Below are 19,544 nucleotides of genomic sequence, written 5' to 3'. Positions count from 1 at the left end.
GAAAAAGTTCTTGACGTCTCGATGTCAAAGTCTATAATGGCACATGAAATGGATGACGTCTCTCAGACGTCATTGTATGCCAAGGGGTTAACAATATCTTAAAAAAATATAGAAACACTAGCTGCATATATTATAGCAAAATACAATCTGAAAAATATCAAACGAAAGTACATTTGAAAGACATATATATTAAAATTTTGTACAAGTTTCATTTACAAAAATCTATCTCGCACGATTGTTTATAATACTGAAATAAATATAATAGTAATAGCTGCCTTATTATTAGTTTATTATCATTAATTTATTATTATTAATATTAGTTGCTGATTTTGTTTTTTCCATAAACTCGTATCTCATTGGTAATCGCTTTCTTATGGGCAAACCTTGAATCAGTCTCTTCCAATTTCCATAAACTCGTTTCTCTTGATTTCTTTAGTTCGCTTAATTGCCTCAACTTGTTCAACTTCCCAAGCTTCTCGTAAAACATCTTCGTATTCAGAAAAGATTATGTTCTTACTTGAAATTATAAGTAGTAACGAAATAATAAGTTGCATCATTCCTGTGATGTATACATTATTAAGGTTTTTTACAAAATGATTTATAATTTCGTTTTACGGATTAAAATATTTTAGTCTTCTTTACTTCTGTTTTCTTATGTTTCGCCCGTTTATTAGTTGCCGATTTTGTTTCTTCCGTAAACTCGTATCTCGTTGCTAGTCGCTCTCTTATAAGCAAACCTTGAATCAGCCTCTTCCAATTTCCGTAAACTCGTTTCTCTTGCTTTTCTTTAGTTCGTTTAATTGCTTCAACTTGTTCAGCTTCCCAAGCTTCTCGTAAAATATCTTCGTATTCAGAACAAACGACGTAACCTTCGAGTGCAGGAACTGCACCCATACTTCCAAAATTAAAGCCTACTACAGCTGGTGCACAATCAATGTTAAGCTTCCGTGCTATTCGATTCAATCCTGGAACTACATCATGATACACATATTAGTCTTAGTTTTCCATGTTTATCAATCATTTCAATCATACATTTGCTGGTACATTTTTATACATATGGTACGTAATATGTATCAATTAATTCCTTAAGAACTTACGATTTATATGAACGGTGCCTTTTGGAAGCATACGTTGTTTAAATAAATCAACATTTCCATACTCATTTCGTGGAACAATACCATCCTTGGCTACTGGTGGTTCATATTCCATAGTTTGCCATTCACCAAATAATTCCAGTGGTGAGTCCTTAATTTTCATTCCCGAAAGCTATTGTAATTAAATTATTTTACAAATTTGATTATTACAGAATAAATATTTACGAATGAAGAGATTGAAATAGTTATAGATACTTTATCGTATTTTGGACGAGCTTTGACTATTTTATAGGCCTCTTGATTTGGTTTCACGACTCTGGCTTCTTTTAGCCAAGTTTCTCTTGAACGAATAGTATGTACACAGTGGCGAGAGTAAATGGCTTCACCAGTAGAAGTATGTCCTAAGGGCACACAATCCGGAGGATACAATGCTTCAAATTTGAGTAAATGTCTTTGAATAACATACAATGGATGACCTTTGATCTCGCTAAGCGTTCTAGGCAAAGGCTGCTCCAACTCCCTAGAATAAATGAAACTGTCAGATAAAGAAGTATTGTGATAAGTAAAAATATTTAAATATATAAAATACCTTTGTAATAGCATTTCATCTTCAGCTCTAGAAATAGCAGTATTTTTTTCTTTCCAATAAGACAAGGTTTCAAGCCACCATTTTTCATCAACTCGTTGCTTACGTGTGACTGTAAGCCATTGTGCACAGTAGCGTCTAGTCACGTCTTTTATTAAACCTTCAGAATTCCAAGCTACTACATACAATACAGGCTTTGTTGCTTTTTTCTATAACAGAGTGCAATTGTTATTACCATACTTCAGTAGATATAATATGAATTGGTTCATAAATTACTTACATATATTTCAGATATGCAATGGATTTTTTCATCCAATACACTTGTACAAATCCAACTTTCTTCTGATTCTAAATATATTTCAGCCCAAATATCTTGCCTTTCCTTTGTTTTGTTTGTTTGATCTTCACTATCAGAGGATACTAATTTTCTGTTTTTTTTAATAGTGTTCTTAGAACTTTGTGATGCCTCTTCTTTATCATTACTCTTCCTCATTGAACGTTTTGGTTTTGGCTGAAATTCTGCTTCAGAATCTGTTGAATCTTTTTCTATATAATATTTTGATTTTGTGCCATCAACCTTTGAAGACAAGTCTGTAGACTTTCTTGTTTTATTATCTTCAGAATTGATATTAACTTTCCGAGATCTTAATTGTCTTAAACTAGACATACTCTTTTCCTGTTCTGCAGATCTAGATTCATCTTTTTTTTCAGTACTTTTAGTATTTGATTTTTTAGTTGCTTTGCTTTCACTGTTAGAGTCTTTACTAGTATCAGATTTGTTTTTGCCCTTATAAGTCTGCAATTTCGAATGTAAAATTTTAGCTGCTCTTTTTTTGGCTTCTGCATTAGCATTTTTTTTGGCCTCAGAACTATTTTGAATCACATTTGTTTTATCAGAAGCTACCTCTTTTTCTTCCTTTTTCTTTGAACTTCTCTTTTTAGTTACATTAGATTTATCTTTCCCCGCAGTTTCCGGCTCTTTATCTAATTTAAAAAGTGGGTTATTACTATATATCCGATGAGGAGGACAAAGAGAGATAACCAATCTACAATTTAACCCCAATGCTCTCAATGTAGCAACGTATAATAATATCAATTCTTTATAGTTAGAAACTTTCTTGTCTTTCAATATTTTCAATAAAGTTTCTTTATCTATTTGTTTATTACCATTACTTACAACAGGCTCAAATGTAAATACATGTATAAACCACTTTGTAAACTTTTCTAGATATATGAGATCAATTCTATCTTTTGGATAATTTGAAGTAGAAATCAATGATAATACACCAGCCATTATTTCAGGCTGATTTATCTGGTCATTTAAACGAAAGCCATAAGCCAACCAACAAAGCAATCCTACTTTCTCTACTAATACCTGAGCATCTCTTAATCGTTTCTTCAAGATTGCTTTCAAATCTGGCTTCCCCTTCTTCTTTCTGTTAATCATTAAACAAGTACCTGGTAAAACAATCTTGACACCATCTTTTGGAATAGTGTATTCATTAGGAGGCTCAGTGTCTTCCTCGTTCTTTATTATTGCATCTTCGGAGCCTTTTTCGAAGAGTGAACCTATACTACACTCACCTTGGAGCAAAAGTTCATTTATTTCATTAGACGATGTAGTATCTTTTACCTCTTTTTTTACTTTTTGTCCTTTTTCCTCTTTTTCTTGTAATATGGAATGGTCTGAATGTGATTCTTTCTTTTCAATGTTCTCATCGTTCTGTTTAAATTTTTGCGAATATTCTAAGTTTTTCAAGACCTGAGTGAAAAGTTCGATATTGTCTGTTTGACTGACATCCTCGAGATCCTCGTCATCGGTGCTCTCATCTTCAGTGTCAATCCGATCCTTAACCTTCGCAGCATCAAGCTTCTTTTTCGCGAAGAAACTAGAATTCAAATTAATTTTCCGTGGATCAACCAGAAACTCATTACTGCTATCAGAACTGTCGTCTTCTGATAAACCATTCATTTCAAAAACGCTTTAAAGCAAAAATTTTCCTTGTTACGAATTAATTTCTTGCCAACGTCTTGTATCACATTGCAACAGTTTCTTCGTTCCAAAATGTACGAAATCATGTCTTGTTTATTATATTTACTGAAATCACAATTATAAATAGAATTTTCAATACCAACAGTGATATCATGCTTTTATATTGTGAAATTATTTTTATTTATTGAAATGTTATCTGAGTACATAAAAGATTACAGATAAATGCGTATGTACCTAACTCATATGCGCATATACGTATATGCACACAAGCCCAACAAAGTTTGAGAAAAACTTGTGTCCGTATCTAGTATTATATGAAATACATTTTCTATCCTTGAGACCCTATCCCTTTTTGCAAATTCATTATCATTATTTACTAGTAATGAATAAATTAAAATTTATTAATTTCTTTTCAAAAAGGTATTCAGTAGATTTCGGTAAAAGAATTGAAAAAACTATTGTATTTTGTTAGATTTCCTCGACTTAAATAAATATACAAAATCTGAGAATAGTTAGTCAATCACATAAATCGAAAATCTGGTTATTAAAAAAGAACAATATTAAACATATTTTTATTAATTCAAAAATTTCCTATCTATTTTGTATGTGTATATAAGATTCAAAAAATATCTGTAACGGTTTACTATATTTCCATCAGAGGGCATTTTTGATATATCGATAGGTCACTCTTCAAAATAAGTGAACCTAGACCATAAATTCTATTTAAACTCTGTCGAAGGAACGCTTCTCCTTCATTTTAGATTTCGTCGATAATGGTGAGGTAAGAGTATTTTATATTTTATATAATCCACAGTCATCACGTGCATCGTTACAAAATATCATACAAATACGACATTTTTCAAGCAACAGATATTTCAGCATATCATTTACCATTATATTTTCTTTAATTTGCTATTGCTTCCTCAGAATTTTGATTTTATATTTTATGTGATGATACGTAAATAGTCTCGTTCGTATGAGTATTTCTTGATTACAACCTAGAAATACGACTCTGAATATTTTAACCTGTATTTGATTGATTTTCCTGATTTAATTTAATGAATCATTTGGAATTCGATTTATTTTTTCTTCTAGAGTTAGTTTAAAACGTTAAAATTAGTCAGAAACGTGCTTTGGATGTCCTCTTGCTGATCAACTTTAGTTTCGGCTTGTTTGCAAGTTTTCTGGTGAGTATTATTTCTTTAAAACAAGTTTAACAAAGTATTTATTTCAAAAATAGAATATCTATTTTTAATTTTATTGCATTAGCTTGATGTCTGCTGTGATTTTCAATTTTCACTTCATTCTTCTCTAGTTATTTTTCAGTAATTTTCTGAATTTCATATTTTTATTCTCACGTTAGATCATCCCAGATTAATTTTTCAAACGCGAATTTCATTAAAAATTAGTATTTTATATGATGACATGATACTGCCCCAGTCTGAGTATTATATGAGCGATTCAGTTTCCTGAAGAGATTTATAAAAATATGTATTCAATTTATTTAATTGAGAAGTATGTAAGTTGAGTTTGTTTTTCTTTCTAGGGAAAAAATGCAAGAAATAGAGTTGCAATACATTGGAATAAATTCCATTGATAATCTTGGTAAGTTTTTCTTAAATAGAGTAAAATATAATTTTAAATTAAATCTTTTTTTTTATGATTTATTTGAATGAAATATGATGATTTATATAGACCGCCCCGGTCAAGCAGAAATATAATGTAGATATTATGAATCTGAATATTTATTATATCGAATATGATTTTTACTCGTAATCTTTAATAAGAAATATATAACAATATCTGTTTACTTATTTCAGATGCAAACAATGAAAATGGTTGAATATGTATCACACCTATAATAATATAATATGTATAGTATATAAATAACTATGGGATAAAGAAGATATATAACATGAAATAGGAAAAAATTTAAACTTTGAAAAAGAAAAGAAAGATATTAGGAAGGTAATTTAAAAGCAGTTTATTTTACAACATAGGCATAAAAGTATTACAAAAATGTTCTATGATGAGTAATTTAAAAGTTATCCCTGTCTTACATGTAAATATGGAGATATTCTTTCACTGAAATTAGAATTTAATATTATGAAGTTTTGCTAGTAATGTATTTTAATTATGATTAATTCGAATTATTACTTTGCAGGAAAGATGTATTCATGAAAACAATAATTAAACCATGGAACCTTTTTTTTAAAGATAGGAAGGTAAATAATTTTTTTATTAATAAATATTTCCAAATTGCAATAGTTTCTTTATGATGATATTTGACAAGCATATGTCTGAGTAAATTTGATGTTACTTTTTTTGCTGATTACAATTTATTATTGCAATTAAGTTGTAAAATATATATTTTTTAATTTAAAAAGTCTAACATCTGTTTTTTTACCAGATTTTATAATTTACTTGAGCATGATGTGTATCATTACTTTTTCAAACAGGTGAGTAACCGTATAAAAAGAACATAATTTTATTAGGAATTAAGATGATGATTTAATAGTATACGCTAATATGATTTATTATAAAATGACTACATCTTGCCCTCACTGAATTGCAACTTTAATTTATGCAATTTTAATATAAATATGTTGATTTTAAAAAACTTATTTTTTGTCCATAGGTGTTTTGCACATATATTAATTACAAAGTTTAATACCAGAAGACAAATAATAAAAAGGTACAGTATGTTAAATAATTAAACAAAAAAAATTCAAATTCAGTTACTATAGTGATGCTTTTAATATACGCTATGAGCTTTAGTGATAATTAGTTTTTTCCACTGAATTTGAACTATATATATATTTTAAATTATTTAATGATATAAAACCTAATGTATTATTAATTTTTGTTTTAGATAAACTTGGAAAACGGGAATTGAATACCAATATGGATTTGTTCTTAAACTAATTAAGTCACATGTATATATACCTTTTATGAATATATACGATTTTCTAACTAAAAACTTTTGTTCTTATATGTATATATTTCTCTACAATTTATACAATACAGTAAGAAAGATAGAAGGATAGATATATTTTCCACTACTTACTTTCACCATAGTTTATTATTAGTTTTCCTTCATATCAATAAACATGTAAATTGATACTCTTATATTAGACAGCTATGCGTAGGCATGTGTGCCAAGGATAGTGATTAACTCTCTATTATGGAATACAGGCCATTAAAAGACAAGGTTGTCGATTACACTGGGATAACATAGTGTTGTTGGTACATCAGTTGTTACACTGACCAGAAGGCTGATATCACTATATTGGCGATTATCACAGTGGAGATAGCTGTATGTATATGTACATTACCTTATAAAAATATTTGTACGCTTACCACAAAAACCTTTTATGCATACATTGTACGTGTTATATAAAACGTCTTGAAATAAAGTTGGGTAGGCTGATTAAGATTTCCTGTTTCATTAATAAAAGATGTATGATATATGTCATATGTGAATGATATTGTAAAGTAAAACAAATATAGTTCGGACTAGATGAATTATTTTATTGTTAAACACAAATTCACAAAAAGCCACTGCTGCTGTAAATTCAATTAAATGCTAGTAAGATAATTATGGTAGAAAGTAAGATGATTAAAACTGAAGAAATATTGAATGATCCAATATATAATTCGAGGGAATTTACATAATGAGTATTTGTTAATTTAAACGTGAGTTTAAGTGCGCCTATAATTACAAAGTAATCATTTGTTCATATATTTTATGTTGAGCACTTGTACTTAACTAACGCTAATGGGCAATTGCTTTTGTAAATTGCTTACTTTGCAAACATAATTATTGCAGAATTTACATATTCAAAGATAAACAAGTATAATGTACACATTTATTAAAAATTCATGTTAATAGCTATATAATACATTGAGTAAAAAATATACAATTGATAAGATAGTAAATATAATCTGATAGCGATTCGAATAAAAGTTTGTGATTTCACAATTTTTTACGAAATTATAGGTAATTAACTAATGCAAATATAACACTACCATCTATTTTTGGCTTCAAGGCCGGTTACGTGGAAACTATTCTCAAAGAAAAATATTTCAGGCATAATAAAACAATGGACACACCAATATTTAACTAGTGCTGATTATTTACAGATTTATCTTGTTTTCGAAATTTCGATCTTACACACTTTTTTAAGAAACAATAACAATATCAGAGTGTAAGACAGAAGCAATAACAATTATGAATCGAGAGTATTAAAATTTGGCCCATTTACATAACCGGTATTGCAAGTAAAACAATTGCGTATATGCATTCTCGAAAGAACTAAAATTGCGCAGTAAAATAATGTATTAAAGTAAGACTTTTATCGAAGACCCAATAAAAAGTAACGTTTTATGCAAATGCTTGATATTTTGATATTTTTTTCTTTCTTTAATATCTCAGTGGAAAATCCTAATGTGTTACGGTTACATTAATATCAAGATCGCGACGTTTAAAGTTTGAATTCTAGAAAAGATTATTATTTAGGTTCGTTTAATATTTGCGTTGATATGGATGTTTCCTTGTTGTGTACCAGGGTTTTAGGAACCTCTAATCCTCGCACCTAATACACTGGTCTAAGATTCTAGATTGAGACTGTTCTTTCTGAAGAGCACTTATGCATCTCTTAAATTTTTTAAGGAACAAGTTTCACCATTGGTCTTATGAGGTCCAATAATTTGCTATTTTTTCATTGTTCTTTCTTTTTGTTTTTACTAATCTAAAACAGATCAGTAAAGGCAATTGATCATAAGAGTTCATAAGCGCTTGTCTAGACAAGCTATCAGCACCACGTTTTCAATGTGAATGAGGGCACTTGTGATAATTTCGGTAATCTGTGCAAATAAGCTAAGAATTATAACCACTCTACACAGTAATAGTTACGTACAGATACTAGACATTTATCGTACACTATGCCACATGTCATAATTGTAGTTGGTAGTCGGTGAGAGGATCGAAATCCTTTTGGTGGCTGGAGTTTGATGCCATAACGTATCCCCACAAACGCATTGCAGCCGCACACACTCTTTGTATCTCGTCGACTTCCTCGAAATCAAGGTCTGTTCGCCAATGAAAGGGTGCCACTTTCGAATTTCGAAAAGTGCTCGAGACACCACCCACGTCGTTCTTTGTATGAGTATCTAAAAACTTCTTCACGTTCACGTGAAAGTCCAAGCCGTAGAAATTGTACAGTTCCTTCACGTGTCTATAGGGGTCTACAGATAAGTCTTCGTAACGCACCACCCTGTTAAATAAAAAAAATGTTATTTTGGAATATTTGTAGAATATTTGTCATTGTGAATGTAGTTAATTAACGTAGATAATATTCATTGCAAAAGAGAAGTATACCTAAAGGTACGTGGATATTTTTTTATTAGTCGAACAGCTGCACTGAAGTCTGAAACCATGTCTGCACATACTAATGCAGGGTTAGAACAATCTGGTTCGGTCGGGCACCATTCTCGATGCTTTCTCGATTGTAAAATTCCTCTTGGATCGCGAATCAATAGAACTAAACGTATTCCTAAACTGAACAAATTATTGTTTTGAGGTTTGTCGCATTTATACTATTAATTGAAAAGAAATTGAGCTGCGTTCTTACTCTTCTTGCTCCAGGAGTTTTTCTGCAGCGCGCAATCTTAAACGGACAATTTTCATCGATTGAAAGGGGAATAATTTACAAAATTTCGAAACGAATCGTGGGTCCCAACAAATTTTTTTGTGAATCTGACACTGTTTCCATAGATGAGTATTATGATTGAAGACCCAAGGATGCGTTTTACCATAATCCAAGTATCGATCTAAGAATATTTTTTTAGATAATTATACTGAGAAAATACTTATCTGTATTATGTATTAACTTAAATACCTACCAAGATTACTAAAGTCACATCTTAATAATGCTTCCAGGTTGCTAAGAGCTTCGTCAGCAAGTGGTGGCCCCCTAATTTGTACAATTCCAAAATCAAGAAGAGGTTCATAGTGGTAAAAATTGGCCGGATGTGCGTTGATCACATCTCCAAAAAACGTACTACCACTTCTCCAGCTTGTTAAAATCACACTTCTCATGGGTCTCCCTCCTTTTTCTAATACTAAGTCTTCTAGCTTACTACAAGAATTATTATATAATCACAGGGAAAGTTTCGTATATTAACTCTAGATATGAAAATCAATGTACCTAACATTAACTCCATATTTTCCATTGGGATATTTGTACCCTTCCATCTCTCTTTCAATTGCTTTTCTTTGTTGATCAACAACTTCTTGTATTTCAGAAAGTGTAACATTTTCAATGGACCCTCTAAAATATGCCTATAAAGCACACATAATTTATAATTAAAGTTTTTTTCCGTTTATACACTTTACATCCACACAATGCAAACAAAAATAATAGGGTATTTTTTGTAATTTCTGTCCCCGTTACCATATTAAATGTGTTAATTGTTAATCTCTTATTGTGACTGAAAGGATTAATCTCAAGATAAATATTCACTTACCTGAACATATCAAACATAAAAGAAAGAAAAGAAAAAAATAACAATTACTTTAAATTCTATTTATCATTTTTGACATTTTGCTTTAAATGTCCTTTTATTTTATACAATGGAAATCAGCTTGTAATACATATTCTACTGAACAAAACTGACAGTTTATGTAAATCTACGTGCATTCTGCTTACCGTTACTGGATCTTGAATTTTGATGATGCGTGGCCTTATTTCCACATCCTATATTGAAGAAAATATTGATAGTTTAGCATACTGAAAGTGCATAGTATATTGTGAACACGATAATGCTGCTGATGTAACCAGGACAATATCTTTCTCCCTCTTTCATTATATAGGTAGTGCATTAGTATCCAAAATATGCTAGTAGCGTGAACAGAGTTCCATGTACATTGTAAAAAGAAAATTAAAAGTGCAAAGAAGGATGTCAATTTGTGCGAAACATGCAAGACATAAAAAAATCATAAAAGAATAGAAAGCTTCATTACTCATATATACACATATTTTCCTTATAGCCATTTTTCCATAAGTAATCATTCCAAACTTGTATTACTTTGGTATAAAAGAAATTGTGCATTAATATATAATGACTGTAGAATATTAAAATATTTACAGTGTTTTTATTAATTTTTTGTACAAGATTAATATCACATTACCCTAATGATTTATTAAGCAGAATATTTTCAGTGTGTATCTTATCTAATACTGCTTGAACCAAAAAAAGAGGGAAGGAAATGGTGGAAACAGGGAGAAAGAGAGCTGGTAACTGTTTGCAATGGTTTGACAGCTCATTGTTAGTGTACGAGTGGAAAAAAGTTAGGTGCAAAAGTTAGACTTTACCGTCAGAAAGAGCGTGTTTGGCGTGACTCAATTTAGAGCAATCCCCACCTCCGATTTTTTACTGACCGATATCACCGGCTGCAGTCGATGCTCAAGGTAGCTGCTGTAGCGTTGATTAAATGCTAAGAGGAAGATGCAAATGGACGCCAGGCCTATTAGACCATAGAAGCTCAGTCGTTTTGACATCCTTGGTCCTATGGAAATCACAAATATCTTTGTAGCACTGTAGTACGAATGGAACATTTAATGTTTCTTGATTACAACTTCTGCTCATTAATGATATCACAAGCTGTTATCTTATATTTATAGATATAAACACTAGTATTTCATATGTCATACACACTTAAATTCTAAGCACAAATGTACATGTATAAGTTATACTTTTATCTTTTATTTCCAGTACAATTATGATAGTTGAATCTTATTACAGTGTTAATGAAATTTTAAAATGGCTTCTATAACACAAATAAGATATTCATAAGAGACTTCTACAACTGTTTAAATATTTTCATAAACAATTATATCTTATCTTAAAACTAATAGCAACAATAAGAAGCAAAACAAAGTGGAGCTAATATCTATACGAGAATTATGTTAAGTAGAAATTTCACCTACATGGTTAAAGATCATTAAATCGCATTAAAAGGCTAATTAACGTCGCGTAAATGATTCGGATGATTTGTTATCAAGTCGTATTTCATTAACAAAAGTTCCAAATCCGTGGTAATATTTTTATTAATATTCTATGGCAGAGAATGACTACTCCGTCGAACGATGTTGTGATATAAACAGCTGATGTAGAATAAATTCCAAACAAATATCAGCACCGAAATAAAACGCCAGACATGTTAATGATTTGCTGCACGGTCAAAATGGTTCTAACAACAGCGAGATCTCACCTCGGGATCAAACAGTTCGTTGCATTTGGACACTTCCAGCTGTGAGTTATGTGACTGTCGAAAGACCTCACGTTTTTCTTAACATCTTAAAGTAGCGACGGGAAGCACACGACCAACGTGTAACGTTCATCGTGGTCCACTGACGCAAAAAGGCCCGTATTGCGGCTAGCATAAGGTAACCACATGATCCACGGGTTCACGTGTATGTAGGATCTAGTAGAGGCAGATAGCGATAGCGTCGAGTTCAATATATAAATATATACTTACACTGGTTTATGAAAATATTTGAACATTTACTACACAATACTTTTATGTCCATATTGTACGTGTTACATAAAAATATAAAATATTATGTTATTTAACGTAAAACGCTATATAAAATATTTTGAAATTTGAAACCATTAACACTAATGAGATAAAACTGTTGTGATTATATTGTACAAATTTGAAGCTAGTCTGAGAGTGTATATAGAAATTACAAGATTATCTACTGCATTATTCAATTAGTAAAAAATTAATATATAACAGTACGAGCAGCCACCTTACGCACATGGTAAGATAAATACATTTAAGATAAATAGTCCTAATAAATACTGAAATTTATTAAAGCACAATTTTCTGAATATCTTGTAATTTCTCCGTATATTTTTAGATTGATTTCAAATTTTACTAATATAATCATGATAGCTGGATCTTATAATAGTTTTAATGACATTTTAAACTTTCCTATAATACACATATGTAATTATATCCATAACAGACATCTACAAGTATTCGAAAACTTTGTGAATTCGTGTATTTTTAAATCCGAATGAAATTCAATACACAAGTTTTATTTCATAACTGTAAATTTTTATGCAAATAATTATTTTTATGAATATAATTAAATAAATGGAATTTAGGTAGGAGATTGTTTTATCCACTAAATATTGTAAAAAGTACTATACTTTGGGCGTTTTATATATCTTTGCATATTATGAACTTTCTGTGTATTTTTATATTTTTCAATTTCCCATAAATGCGTACAAATCTCATAATATATAATGGTCCGTCTATATTGTATGTACCTGCGATTTCTGCAAGCTATTTCCGAACTTCGGAACGAATAAATACTTGTAGGTTTAAAAAATCTTTGTTAGAATAGTATTATGTACATACTTCAATATTAGAATGAATCGATATTCCTTCAAGTACCAATTGAGTCGTGAGAGCGCAGACGGAATAAAGATAGACGTGATATGTATTTTATGGTAGGTGATTACACACAGTTAATTTGCTATTAATGTCAAGTTGAAAATTGCATTAAAAAATAATTTAGATAAGTGAATGAGATTTTATACTGATAGTGGATAAGATAAAAATCTGCTGTGCGGGAGAGGTCGGTATTACGATGATGACCTTACCGATCAAAATCAATATGGCGTCCAACTTGTGTAAATTTATGATATTCATAACTATTAAAATATCTCTGTGTTTTAAAACTAGTATTCTTTGACTCCACTCGTCAAAATTTATCATATGTAATAAAAAAGGTCACAAATTCCGAGTTCCCCAAAATGGAGTTCAGTCCTAATTTTATTCAGCGCTAAATATACATAATCCATTTAACTTTATCAGCAAACATCTGTAACCAAATCTCTAAAGAAATTTCCAATTACAGTGGAACTCCGTTTATATAAACTTCATTTGTTCGAATGAAATTTTACACGTATTAAGTTGATTGAATGATTGATTGAGCCCAATTGAATTATCTCTTACAGATTGAATCGACATATCTGAAAAATCATAGCGAGGAAAATAAGCGAATTATATGTATCTCGAAAAATTCATATAAACAAAGTTTCACCGTGCACAACAAATCGTATAAAAGGTAAATGGCTGTTCTTTCGGAAAAGTTTATGCTCCAAAATAGATTTCCTTTAAACAAAAACAATGTTTTTTTTTGCTAAAAAATCGATCATCAAACAACATTCCAGTTTAGAGAAATAGATTTAAAGAAATAGGTTTAGAGAAATATAATAAATTCCAAATAAAAAATGATGTGCAAAACCATATATATAAGGAAAAAGTGATTTACGACGAAACAAGAGGAAATTTGGTTTCAGTTTGGAAAACTGAAAAGTTATCTCAGTATTTGGATCCCCGAGGATCCTTCTCTTAAACACTTCTTTTATCTCCAAAGAATTTATTTTCAAAATATCAACCAAATCGGAAGACTGTAATTTCGTCAAGAAACTGGAGGAAGATGAGGAGTTTGTCGACTATCAGTGAAATTCACGGAAGTACGCCAGACGTCGCCACAGCTGCCTGGGGGTTGGCCATGGTGTTGATGGGCCCAGCAAGGCAGTCGGATGCTGTTGCTCGAGCAGTGCGGTCGCTGTGAGGGGTGTAACGCTTTTGAATCGCATGTTTCTCTCGTCTCCCTTTCTCTTTTGATCCGATGTCACGCTTTTAGACTCGGATTTTTCGGAGTCCTCGCATCGTTAAGGTCTTGGTTGCGTCTTCACACGCGTCGTATCTGTTCGTCTCTATATGCTGGCGTATTTCTCCCTTACGGAGCAGCCCGAACATACGCACTCTGCAACGTCGTGGGGTATATTCTCGAATTGCATAGACCTCGTGATCGTCGTGCGTGGAATAAACGTGAATCCACGCGAGTTTCGGCTAGCGGGCACTGATCGTCCGCCGGTGAAAGAGACGTGGAACGCGAGCACCGTGCATCATCAGTATGCACGTTGTTCCCCGCTTTTTGTGACTGGACGTGATTGGGATAATTCTTGGTGGCACTCTACTGTGCTAGGCTCCGCTGCGTCGACGACAGGGTCGAAAAATCGTGCGCGACATTTTTACCAAGCACTCGGCCACGGAGATGTCACGCTGAAGAGACCTACGGTGAGTTCCTTCGCTTCACTTTGGATCTGAATTCAGATGGAATTTTAGCGGTGCAACTGGTTTGACCACTTTTTTCGGAGCAAGGCACCCAGTGTTTTGATGAGGATCGGTCGTGGCGCTGTTTGTACCGGGTAAATTAGGATGGGTCAGAATGTATCTAATACTTGTTGGTGTAGGGGTTGGCCCCATATTTGATAGATCAGCAAATATGAATCAAAACTATAATCGTTATAGCAAAAATTTAAGATGTATGGTTAGACTGTGGATTTTTATGCATTTATGGGCATAATATCTCCTTAAGTCATATTGTATTTTTGTACTTGTGTTTATAAAATTTGAAATTTGTATGAACATCTGTAGTTTACATAATTATGGTATAAGAATTCATATTTGAATTTATATCATTTTGGTTATGAATAATTATTATACAATATGAAAGATGAAAATTTTGCTGGTTACCGATAATCATTATGAACTGCGAAAATAGTTTTTGGTTGCCGTTAACTACTTTTGATGTCAGAAACTTTCTTTTCATTACTTTCGATTATTGAAAATTTTTATGAAAATCATTGATAATTATCTGATAATAATAATAATTAATTGTTACATTCTGGTATTAATAGTAAAATGTAGGTTCCGTATGTCGAATAGGAATTTATTATAATGAATATTATGACGAGTAATTAACACTTTTTGTAAAAATTTGTATTTACGATTAGGAAATTTACATTCGCAATTCTGTTAATAAAAATCCGGATTCTTAACATTATAGATTTTCTGTTGTTTTAATCAAATAAATATTAATTTCTTATGCTTTAAATATTCTAATATCTGGCGTTGTAGATTTTTTTATAGCCTCAAATACGTCAATAAAAGGGGTTTGAAATATTTTTACCTTTTTAAAAAAATAGGATTTGAGAAGTTGTTACATTTTTCGAATGAGAGAAGCGAATACTCGGTCGTTAAACTCATACTTCACTCGTATGTATGTTCGATTTTCAAGGTATAACGGTCACCACGCGATTCATCGGAAGATTTGACACGCGTAAAATCGGTTCTAATAACGGTTTGAAAATTCCAGCTAATTTCGTTCAAAAATATCTACAAAATTTTAATTTAATAAGTTGGCATTATTAATTATCTAGAAAATTTACTATATATATCACATTTTATAATACGCATAATAACTTTAATGTTATAAACATTATAATAATCTGATGTAATATAAACTAAGTTTAAAAAAAGAGAGAAAAGAGGGTAAACTTAACAAATTTACATATCAGCTCATAAATCGATATAATATTATCTTTATTGAATTTACTATTTCTAAAGAAGGAGGGAAAAAAATATATTTCGTAGATGAGATAACCTTGATAAATTCATACGTATATCGAGCTCGTAAATCGATAAGTATCGATAGCGTGGGATCAACTTTAATTTAACACGCGAGAATTGTGAGATTGAGGTTAAATTTCAATTTTCCTTAGTAACGTAATTTTTCTGACGAAGATATGTACGTATGATAAAAAAATGGTAGAAGTGGCGAAGTAAAATCATAAGGCGACAGGATATCCCTCTTCTCGTCTCCTTATTCGGTTCTCTGGAATTTTCTTGCCAGGGATTATTCGTCCGAAATTTAATTGCGTGTCTCCACTTTTTGGCCGCAGTCCAAACGGCAAAAACGAAAACTGCCGGTGAATCGGGACTCGCAATGCGGTGCAGGAGAAACGATATGACGGAAAATGTACTATGAAATTCCGTGCAATCGTGCCAGGCAGTAAATAGAAGTGGAAATGAAAAGTTTTTGATGGATTCCGTTTAACCCTATACGCAATCACCATACTGACAAAATATATGGGGTATTCTAGTAACATGGTACAATCGGTAAGGGGACGGTTCTACATGTATTTGCTTGGTTTTCGGGAAGAAAAATTGTCAAGCATACTTCAAGTCTATCGATGCTAGAATAATACTAAATATAAACAATAAAGAGCTAGTGTGTTTTAAAAATAGCTAAAATAAAAATATGGAATATATATCTACAATTTGAAAACATAGGGAATTTAATATCCTGCTTACATTATGGCGTTCTACAATTAAAATGAATTGAAACCGGTTTGTTTTATGTACATGTTGTTTAAACATAAACACTTACTAAGGTTAAGGTTTTATAGCGAGGTTATCGTCGATGACGCTATTTCGAGTCTCTAATAAATATTTAGACTATCATTCTTTTTTTATCGTTGCGCAAAGTTAAATAAGAATAGCATCTTATGCATGCGAAATTCGCGGACGTAATACCGTACGTGACAAGAATTGGGAATATACTTGCACATGGTATAGATAAGGGACTAAGTTAAATATCACATTTATGACATTAAGTAATTGAAAGGTTTATTAAAAAATTCTCTTTCTAGTGATTTGTATCTATTTCAAATTCAAAATCCTTTTATATATATGGTAGTAGTAACAAAGTTTTTTATTATATGCTAAATATGCAAAATTAGTAGAATAAATTCACTTTAATTATTTATTATTAGCAAAAAATAATGCGAAGCACAATTTTTTTTAGATTACAATGATGTAGTGAAATAAAGCTCTATACGGTAAAATCTAATATCAAGTTGCATTATAAGATTATGTCATTTTATGTAATTTTACAATATGCGGATTTATAGTTTTATAATTTATATGATTGTATAATAATTTTATAATTTTAGTAACTATCACTCTGTACTAGCCCCCCTTTTCACCAAGTGAAAGGAAAATAACTAAGAATAATACGAAATGGAATCGTCTCTGTATTATTACAACAACTCAATTTTAATATTAATATTAATGATATTGTAATAGTAATATTGAAGTTTACAAAATCCAAATAAGTTCGATAATATTTTTTTATCGCCAATTAAAAATTGTTTCATACGCAAACAGGCTGGTAACTTGCTAACTATATTGATTTAAAGCATTACTACCGCAATCCATGAAACTGAAAGTAGAACTTGCTAATTTTAAACATGTAACTCTGTAACTTCAACTGCAAATAATTCTGAAATTCGAGTCTACAAAACAACTTGCGCAATATTGACTTTAGTGATTTTTAAAAAACCACAAGATGTTATCTAGGGAGAAATACCTATATGTGGTATACCTAACTAGAATAGTTATCTCTTATTTAATAACTAAACGTCACTGTACCACTTAGGACCTTCTTATACAATCAAACTGTTAACAGCGAGCAGTTATTGTACACTTAAACAATTATTAATGAAATTGTACAAGACACGAGTTACAACTATCTTACCACTATCTTCTATAATAGTAACAAATTCAATAGTAACAAAATTTTACAAACAAATCGTACAAATTATAAATCAACTGATTATCTGATTTAACGTAGAATTATAAAATTACTGATGTTACTTTACAAAATATTAAATTACTCATATTAATAGTTGATAAATTCTTGTGCAAGAGGATCCTGACGATAAATTACCGACGAAAAATCACTATATTTTTTCGTTGCATCGAGAACGGTGTGTAACGCAGGTTAGGTTACGTCATGTTTTTGCAGTGTCCCTTTATCCTCCGGTTTATTCGCGTTGCTTAATTTTTCTGGTAGGCGGGGAAGTTTAATAACCGGAATTATAGCAACTTTTACTCGAAATACGCTGAGAATGTTCGTGATTTAAGGAAGGTAATTGTCCTCGACAGGCAACGCGCATAAGTCGACCCCGTGAGAAGCATTAGTGAATGAACTGTGTAGAAAAATACTCAAATGCGAAGCTTGCGTGCCGTCTGGCTCGCTTTGTTGAATAAGTTCGGGGGGAAATGGGAGTATTATAATCGATAGAGAGCGCACTCGTCCGTTGATTCATCCACGCACTGTATGCATTATTTCTGACGACGATTATAATTCCACTTTTTCCATGCATCGTCAAATAAAAATACGCTTTTTTACCGATGTACTTCTTCCTCGGTACTTACAGTTCAATTAATTTGTTTTTCGTCGATTGCAAATAGAACTTATTTAATTTGTTTATTGTAAATAACATTCTAGTGAATTGTGTTTATTTAACATTCAAAGACCATGTAATTTTATTTTCTCATATTTTAATCCATCAAGGGCCATTGTTGTATTGGCGTATTTTCATTTGCAATTTGTTTTTTAATCATTTTTCACCAAGCATCGAGTTCTATTTCCCAATATGAGATGTTATGAGAAGAGATCCAACGATACGCTTGGTATTTTTCTTTGTCAAAAATAGCATGGATAAATATTGATTACTGACACGTAAGGTAAAACCTTAGAGGGTAAATAAATTACAGAGAAAGGAATTCACTTTACAAAAAATGATCATTTATTGATCATCGTGTGGAGTTTACATTTATAATGGAACGGCAATATTTGTAATTTAATTTAGCTGACACAGCTATTGACACAGAAAGTTAAACAAATCGGGAAGCAAGTTTCAGGGTCAAGAAAGAGAAGTTTCAGAAAAACATCTTTCAACAATGGTTCCTCGGGATTTATATCTACAATGGAAAGGAAATAAGATTTAAGTGATTATTGTAAGAAGTAACCGGAAGTCATCCGTAACTCGCACAGCGAGAGGACTACGAATAATAAATAATAAGCAGTGGAATGGAAATGTTTAGAACGAGAATTATTTTTAACCGGTTCGTTGAAGTTCTGTTAGCCGC

General features: G+C 31.2%; 3 protein-coding genes and 1 long non-coding RNA gene across 7 annotated transcripts in view; 2 read left to right on the top strand and 2 right to left on the bottom strand.

The window, feature by feature from the left end:
• Positions 1 to 109: 109 nt before the first annotated feature.
• On the bottom strand, positions 110 to 3,909 carry LOC117214180 (DNA repair protein complementing XP-C cells homolog). 2 transcript variants are annotated; one of them, XM_033460041.1, is made up of 6 exons: positions 1,961 to 3,909; positions 1,684 to 1,889; positions 1,350 to 1,614; positions 1,098 to 1,266; positions 577 to 971; positions 110 to 546 (listed from the first exon to the last, which is right to left on the bottom strand). In XM_033460041.1, the coding sequence occupies exons 1-5, from the start codon at positions 3,650 to 3,652 to the stop codon at positions 619 to 621; spliced, it is 2,685 nt and encodes an 894-aa protein (XP_033315932.1). In that variant the 5' UTR covers positions 3,653 to 3,909; the 3' UTR covers positions 110 to 546; positions 577 to 618. The 2 variants fall into 2 exon arrangements, with proteins under 2 accessions (XP_033315932.1, XP_033315931.1); XM_033460040.1 differs by having other exon boundaries at positions 110 to 971.
• Positions 3,910 to 4,358: 449 nt separating this feature from the next.
• On the top strand, positions 4,359 to 7,192 carry LOC117214246. The gene is made up of 9 exons (XR_004488823.1): positions 4,359 to 4,454; positions 4,769 to 4,860; positions 5,220 to 5,278; positions 5,494 to 5,641; positions 5,838 to 5,898; positions 6,084 to 6,132; positions 6,312 to 6,368; positions 6,546 to 6,785; positions 6,869 to 7,192. It is a non-coding gene; the product is annotated as an uncharacterized LOC117214246 (long non-coding RNA).
• Positions 7,193 to 7,520: 328 nt separating this feature from the next.
• On the bottom strand, positions 7,521 to 12,179 carry LOC117214244 (carbohydrate sulfotransferase 4-like). 3 transcript variants are annotated; one of them, XM_033460156.1, is made up of 9 exons: positions 11,949 to 12,178; positions 11,116 to 11,243; positions 10,384 to 10,431; positions 9,883 to 10,016; positions 9,578 to 9,813; positions 9,307 to 9,505; positions 9,054 to 9,233; positions 8,615 to 8,949; positions 7,521 to 8,539 (listed from the first exon to the last, which is right to left on the bottom strand). In XM_033460156.1, the coding sequence occupies exons 2-8, from the start codon at positions 11,233 to 11,235 to the stop codon at positions 8,628 to 8,630; spliced, it is 1,239 nt and encodes a 412-aa protein (XP_033316047.1). In that variant the 5' UTR covers positions 11,236 to 11,243; positions 11,949 to 12,178; the 3' UTR covers positions 7,521 to 8,539; positions 8,615 to 8,627. The 3 variants fall into 3 exon arrangements, with proteins under 3 accessions (XP_033316047.1, XP_033316046.1, XP_033316048.1); XM_033460155.1 differs by having other exon boundaries at positions 7,521 to 8,949; positions 11,949 to 12,177; XM_033460157.1 differs by lacking the exon at positions 10,384 to 10,431 and having other exon boundaries at positions 7,521 to 8,949; positions 11,949 to 12,179.
• A 2,103-nt stretch (positions 12,180 to 14,282) lies between these two features.
• LOC117214412 (beta-1,4-glucuronyltransferase 1) overlaps positions 14,283 to 19,544 on the top strand; it is a 58,269-nt gene continuing 53,007 nt past the window's right edge. The window contains exon 1 of the mRNA XM_033460509.1: positions 14,283 to 14,840. The gene's annotated coding sequence lies outside the window, so the exon portion shown is untranslated. The remainder of the gene's footprint in view (positions 14,841 to 19,544) is intronic.

The sequence above is a fragment of the Bombus bifarius genome, unplaced genomic scaffold (genome assembly GCF_011952205.1).
Source record: "Bombus bifarius isolate JDL3187 unplaced genomic scaffold, Bbif_JDL3187 scf7180000009200, whole genome shotgun sequence".
NCBI classification, from domain to species: Eukaryota; Metazoa; Arthropoda; class Insecta; order Hymenoptera; family Apidae; genus Bombus; species Bombus bifarius.
The sequence above is the reverse complement of the archived record's forward strand: the minus strand, read 5'-3'. Positions and strand labels throughout refer to the sequence as shown.

Bases quoted from the DNA above. Each gene is read 5' to 3' on its own strand.
- LOC117214180 (XM_033460040.1), bottom strand. From the start codon at position 3,652: ATGAATGGTTTATCAGAAGACGACAGTTCTGATAGCAGTAATGAGTTT. The intron at 1,615-1,683 runs GTATTTTATATA...CATTTATTCTAG, and splicing joins GATGAAATGCTATTACAAAG to GGAGTTGGAGCAGCCTTTGC. The intron at 1,267-1,349 runs GTATCTATAACT...TAATTACAATAG, and splicing joins CTCGTCCAAAATACGATAAA to CTTTCGGGAATGAAAATTAA.
- LOC117214244 (XM_033460156.1), bottom strand. From the start codon at position 11,235: ATGTCAAAACGACTGAGCTTCTATGGTCTAATAGGCCTGGCGTCCATT. The intron at 9,814-9,882 runs GTACATTGATTT...TAATTCTTGTAG, and splicing joins AAATATGGAGTTAATGTTAG to TAAGCTAGAAGACTTAGTAT. The intron at 8,950-9,053 runs GTATACTTCTCT...TTTATTTAACAG, and splicing joins AAATATCCACGTACCTTTAG to GGTGGTGCGTTACGAAGACT.